Source organism: Pollicipes pollicipes, unplaced genomic scaffold, assembly GCF_011947565.3.
Source record: "Pollicipes pollicipes isolate AB1234 unplaced genomic scaffold, Ppol_2.1 Scaffold_4002;HRSCAF=4701_pilon_pilon_pilon, whole genome shotgun sequence".
Taxonomy (NCBI): Eukaryota; Metazoa; Arthropoda; class Thecostraca; order Pollicipedomorpha; family Pollicipedidae; genus Pollicipes; species Pollicipes pollicipes.
The window spans coordinates 1,535,826-1,542,170 of record NW_023596420.1 but is presented as its reverse complement, the minus strand read 5'-3'; the positions used below and the strand labels follow the sequence as shown (position 1 = coordinate 1,542,170).

At 53.6% G+C, this 6,345-nt stretch overlaps 1 protein-coding gene across 1 annotated transcript; it reads left to right on the top strand.

The window, feature by feature from the left end:
* Positions 1-2,647: 2,647 nt before the first annotated feature.
* On the top strand, positions 2,648-3,913 carry LOC119093371 (degenerin unc-8-like). The gene has a single exon (XM_037216327.1). It carries the CDS (start codon positions 2,648-2,650, stop codon positions 3,911-3,913), a length of 1,266 nt encoding a protein of 421 aa, XP_037072222.1.
* The last annotated feature ends 2,432 nt before the right edge of the window (positions 3,914-6,345 follow it).

Below are 6,345 nucleotides of genomic sequence, written 5' to 3'. Positions count from 1 at the left end.
TGCAAGTGTGCGTGTGTGCATGCGTGCAGTGTGCGTGCGTGCAGTGTGCGTGTGTGCATGCGTGCAAGTGTGGTGTGTGCGTGCGTGTGTGTGTGTGTGTGTGTGTGTGTGTGTGTGTGTGTGTGTGTGTGTGCGTGCGTGTGTGTGTGTGTGTGTGTGTGTGTGTGTGTGTGTGTGTGTGTGTGTGTGTGTGTGTGGTGTGGTGTGTGTGTGGGTGTGGGTGTGTGTGTGGGTGTGTGGGTGTGGTGTGTGGGTGTGGGTGTGGGTGTGGGTGTGGGTGTGGGTGTGGGTGTGTGTGTGCGTGTGCGAGCGTGGGTGCGTGCGTTCACGCGTGCATGCGGTGTGTTATATACATTCCACGCCGCACCATGTGAAAAAATTATCAGATCGTTGAGGATTTTCAACGATCGTCATTTCTCTCTGCAGACGGACTGGTCTCGGTGAGTGCGTCATGATTGGACAAGGTGCGCCGTGTCGTCGCGTCGGGGTGGGGGGGGGGGGGCAACGCCGGTTGGCGGCTGAGCCAGGGCGCCCCCCGGCACCTCCCGGCTGACCACAGCGGACGCCGCTGCCACACCTCACCGGCAGTGTTCCCCTGCACGACATCAGTGAATCATACCTGCACTGCAAATACGAGTGATAAACTGCCGGCGGTCGGCGGTAAATACGTTTATCGGATGTAATAAAACGACCGTTTGCATCGCAAGACAACGAGGCGCGCTAAACACCGGGAAAGACATTACTTGACTTTAGCACATTTGGACAGGTGTTTCGACGGCCTAGCAGTTGAAATTGTTCTCATTTATGCGAAGACGGAATTCGACAGTTGCGCTGAGAACTGCAAAAGAAGCAGGTGGAATTATTGCAACATTTGGTTATCAGTTGCTAATATAATAATTATCTCTTCTTGATAACAGGGATTGGTGATCGAACATGTTTTCTACAGTGTGTCGCATATCGTCGCAAGGGACTAATGGGTCCATGCATTTTTGTGGGCATGATTATGTGCACTAGCACAGCAAGCGAATTCAAGCAAATCAAAATGATCATTATGACTTCAGAGGCCTTACGCTCAGTCATTGACTTTCAATTTATCATGAGTTACTGGTTGAACAACATGACGGAGTAAGCATTGCTTACGTTGATAGTATTCACTGTTGCAAGCTGTCCTTATGATCACGGATGCACTTTCAGGTGTAATGAAGGTTGATAACTCAGGATAAGACCTCCGAACTCATAATGTTGCCAAACCAGGAGCGAAATGCATTTCTCGCTTGCGGCAGGTCGAAAATAATCCAAGATTAATAGAGAACCAGAACGGAACACCTATTTGAAAGCTTTGTTTTGGAAGCGCCCTTATTTAATGTGCTAATAAAGCAAAGCAAACACAAACACGAAACACGCAACTGTGCTGTCTTTTGTTGAACCTAGGTATGCTGAAAAAAGGCAACAAAGATATCAGGCCAGGCGCACAGATCGCGTGACAGAAGGCCACAGGTCAGCTGTCCGTCCGCTCCAAGCCAGAGGTCGACTGCTCCAGGGCATTGGCCGGCTGCTCCATGGAATGGGCCGGTCGCTCGAGGTCAGAGGTCGCCTGCTCCAGGCCAGGGACGATCTGTTCCATGCCAGGGGCGTCTGCTTCAGGTCAGGGCAGTCTGCTCCTGGCCAGGGGTCGTCTGCTCCAGGTTACGGGCCGTGCACTACGTGTTGAGAGCCGTGTGCCGCAGGTCAGGGCTGTGTGTCGCAGGTCAGGGCTGTGTGTCGCAGGTCAAGGGCCCTATGTCGTAGGTAAGGACACACACTGGAGGCAACCTGACCGTCTGTCGTAGGATAGCGAGTTATTCATTTGCCGCCGCTGTCCAGGGAGGTGAAACAAATTTTTGTTAAGGGACGCTTTTGTCTTTTTATTATCTAACATGTAGATCCTGTCATTAGTCTTTGTTCCCAATATCCCTCGATATGACTGCTTTGTGCCTAATACTATGCGGTATGAAATGAATTATCGTTTCGTTGCTATTGCTATACACTGAACCTTTTCTTATGAAATTCCCCAATATTTAAAGCGTTTAAGCCGCCCAATTCATCTGCGGAGACAGCAAGGGTGCAACAAATAATACCTATGCACCAACATCATCTTTTAGACCAGGACAACCAGGCTAAGACTGTTTATTAGCGTTTTGAAGCTCGCAGCCAACGTTGGCCCTTGCTTTGGCCTAGATTACCGGGACGCCACCCATCAATGTCTGACAAGCTTTTCCGCTCCCCGTGCAGTTGTTGGGCCCAGTCCCTCTCTGTTGGCGATGTGATCTATTAAGCAGGATCGGCCGCAAGTAATGACCTAGGGCGGTTACGTTTGATGGTAATGAAAGCTATGCATGCATGCTTGGCATGGTCATCTACAAAATACTGCAAGATGGTGAATGAATCAATTACGATGCAGGCTAAGAACGAAGGCCCGCCGTTCAAGAACATGACTGATGTTAACTGCGAAGCAAACGTCTAGACCAAGCCACGTGTAACCACAAAGGCGACCATCCAGGCCTCCAATTCACTAGCACGGTGATCCGTCTCCTACTGACGTGCATGCCAAGCGTGGTTCGATGCCGGCCGGCGAGGCAGCTCAGTGTGGAACGAGCGCTGACCAAAGATGGCGACGCTGTGTACACTGCCGTACGCGTGCCTGGTGCTGCTCAGCGCCGTGCTGCTGGCTCGCCAGTGTTACGAGCTGGTGCTGCTGTACGCCTCCGAGCCGACAGCGTCCATCAGAAGCCGGACGCCAGCCGACCGGTGGCCGTTGCCGGACTTCACTGTGTGCCCGAGCACGCGGCTGCGCGGCGACGTGCTGCGCGCATGGGGCATGCTGGCCGACCACGGCCGCTGGGAGGACTGGTACAGCTTCCCGGCCAACGCCACCCTTGACCAGCTCTGGCAGGAGGCGGCTGTCGATCTCGATAAGCTCGTCCCTGAGTGCTACCGCGGCTTCTGCACGCCGCCTGGGAGCCGCGGTGGCGTCGCCTTGATCGGACGCTGGACGAGCTCGGCGCAAAAGCGCGGCACCTGCTACACCTACCGCTCCAACCTCACTATGAATGATGGCGTCTACATGGCCATATTTATCGCGCACAACGCGCAGCATGTGCTAGCCGACAGCGAGCCGTTTGTCGACCTGTTCTTGCACGGTGAGCAAGACCCGGTGGTGGAGGCGGAGGAGCGGTTCATTGTGGCGCACCCATCTATCCGGCTGCGCTCCGGCGAGCGGCTCGAGCTGCTCGTCCGCGGCCACATGGAGGAGGCGAGCAGTCTGCGGCGGCGGCCCTGCGTCGCCGACTGCGGCTACTCGCGCGCCCACTGTAGGCAGCGCTGTGTGCGCCGCCGCCAGGCCGAGCTGATCGGCTGCCGCGCACCCTGGATGCCAGGCCCGCAGGAGGAGACGTGCCGCTCGCTCCGCCAAGTGCTGGCCACAGTCGTGCCGCCCGAGGTATCATTCCCCTACGTGCGTCACACCTGTCACTGCCCGCTGGAGTGCCGTCGCGAGACCTGGACGACCGAAGAGCTTCGTCGGGACACCCTCGAAGCGGCGGTGCAAAACAACTGGTCTTACGTGACGCTGAAGTGGGCCGAGGTCGTGCATGTCACGACCGAGCAGCTGACGTACGGCTCCAGCTCACTTATCTCCGACATCGGCGGCACGGTCGGCATGCTCTTCGGCTTCTCCGTTCTCAGCCTGGTGCAGATGCTGGAGGCCTGGCTGAAGAAGTTACTGCGGAAGAGTACAGCTGGAAAACGGGCCACTGTCAAGCAGACGTCCATGTGGAGCACCAGGAAGGCTGTTGCGCCAGGGGCAGAGTCGGAGGCAAAGGGAGCATGGTCAAGGGGTCCTGCGGTTAATGTGGAAGGTGTACACAACCAGTAGCAACTTGAGAGCCGGCTACCTAACGTAGAGCACGATGCTCCAAGACGAAGACGTTTCTTCAAGCAGACTGGATATATTTTTGGAAGGACCTTACTGGACACCATCTCCCCTCATCCTGAAAGCAAAATTCAAGCTAGCCTACAACAGCTGCTGCCTATCAAAAATTGGAGGGGAAAGGAAATCACGGGACAAAATTGGTGATACAAACAACTTTTCACCAGAAACAGGGCGTAAAATTGTGCTGAAGTGCACAGCTAAGCCGTTAGCATATGTCACAAGAACAAAATGGCTTTGCTAGAAAAGATCAGCATGCAATAAGCCATAAGCATTTTACGGAAGCATTGAATAAACACTACATCGGAAATATATCATTTGTATCACTATGAGGTTATTGAAACACAACACAGCTAGAGAAAATAGGGAGTCGGTATACCAGCTAAGTTCATATTTACTATGCAAACTCTTTCTTAGAATAGAAAACTAGTGATTACATGATTTCTGTTTTATCGCAAAAACTCAGGCACTTTTGTGTTCATAATCGTCTAGCGGGCTCCCTGAGCTTGCAAGAACTTCGGTCGTGTTTGAATCTTCGTAAACGTGGCTTCTGCCTGCTCGTACCGACCTGGCAAAGGGAATAACGTGTGTCCTGCCACTGAACGCCACCATTTGTTTCCGAGGTTTTCTCGTAGATGTATATGTCTTTCCCTCCAACTCTCGTCTCATCCATTTGTAGTAAATATGCGTCTTCGAGTGTCAGTGAGGGCTAATGTTTGGCTTCAGTTGCGACACTCCTGAGGGTGCATCCTAACGGCGCATCCTGACCCTCTGCATAATCCGCCGCTGCGGGACGCATCTCAACGGCGCATACTGGCCCTCTGCACCGTCTGCTGCTGCGGGACGCATCTCAACGGCGCATACTGGCCCTCTGCATAGTCTGCCGCTGCGGGACGCATCTCAACGGCGCATACTGGCCCTCTGCACCGTCTGCTGCTGCGGGACGCATCTCAACGGCGCATACTGGCCCTCTGCATAATCCGCCGCTGCGGGACGCATCTCAACGGCGCATACTGGCCCTCTGCACCGTCTGCTGCTGCGGGACGCATCTCAACGGCGCATACTGGCCCTCTGCATAGTCTGCCGCTGCGGGACGCATCTCAACGGCGCATGCTGGCCCTCTGCATAGTCTGCCGCTGCGGGACGCATTTCAACGACGCATCCAGGCCCTCTGCATATTGTGCAGCTTTTCGTGCAACTGCCCGAGGACGGATGCTCGAGATCTGCCCGGTTGTCCGGGAAGGCGAAACAGTCAGCACAGTTTGTTTTTTACACAATCATGATGGCTTGGAAGGTCGTGTGTGATGGTCTGGTCAAGGTCTGATGATGGTCAAGGTCTGATGTCGGCATGTGGAGCATCCGGAAGAAGACGAGCCCTACTGGCTTGCTGATGTTTCGTTGCACAATTGATGTGGGTTTCGTGTCACCGGTTTTTTTTTAATAGTTACGTAGCTGGAGTGTCGGCCAGGTGGCTCGCAAAGCTCCCTTGGTCCCACAAAGCTCTGATGAGCGGTGTGCACGGGATTTCATTGGAAGATCTTAGCAATGACGATTTCTTTATTTGGCGTAAAACTAGTCACTGTTAGAAAACACGTTGCTTTTCACAGTACCGTTTGATCCTTCGTATGATTGGACGAGCGCTTCATGTGCGGAAGATGACGCCTACATAAATCATCCACAGCAGCAGCCATCATGCACCGATTTCGTAACTTCCCCGTTTGAGTTTTCGTTGTGTGTTTCACCAATAACGCATCAAAGTTTAAGTGGAACTGAGCACGTGTTCATCTTCTCCCCCCCCCCCCCCCCCTCCTCCCTTCCAAGTCATATTACGACAGCCAAAAGGAGCCAATCCCAGAGGCCATCCAAAAAGACTTCTAGAGGAGCTAAAAGATAACACCGCTGTCAAGTCGTTCATGACTTGTCTGGCGTGTTGTGCGGCATATCGGGCCTGCCAACCGAGAGGTGTGGACAGCCTTCCCTCTTCGCCCAACGCGCATGTTAATCCTGTTTTGTCTCACTTACGTCTTACTCATGCTACTAGCTTTGAGGTAAATTCTTAGTCGGCCCGCCAGCAAGACAACACGCACAGCATGGCGTGTTATATTGAACATAGACACTTACGTTGTGAGATACCCTATTCGCTCCAATCTTTTTGTAAAAGGGAACGTCCACGACGGCGACATCGCCTGGCAATGGCGTAGCGGTTCTTCAACGCCTGGCGGAAGCCCGCACAAGTAATGCCGCTGCAGCAAGACACTTATTTGCATTTCGCTTGTACCGCCTCACCGGTGTGCGCAAGGCGTGTGCTACTGTCAACTCAGCAGTTTTAATCTGCGCGATCCTCTACTCTCCGCTCTCCAGCACGGCCGTATAGGTAC

Coding starts and splice junctions, on each gene's coding strand:
- LOC119093371 (XM_037216327.1), top strand. CDS start 2,648: ATGGCGACGCTGTGTACACTGCCGTACGCGTGCCTGGTGCTGCTCAGC.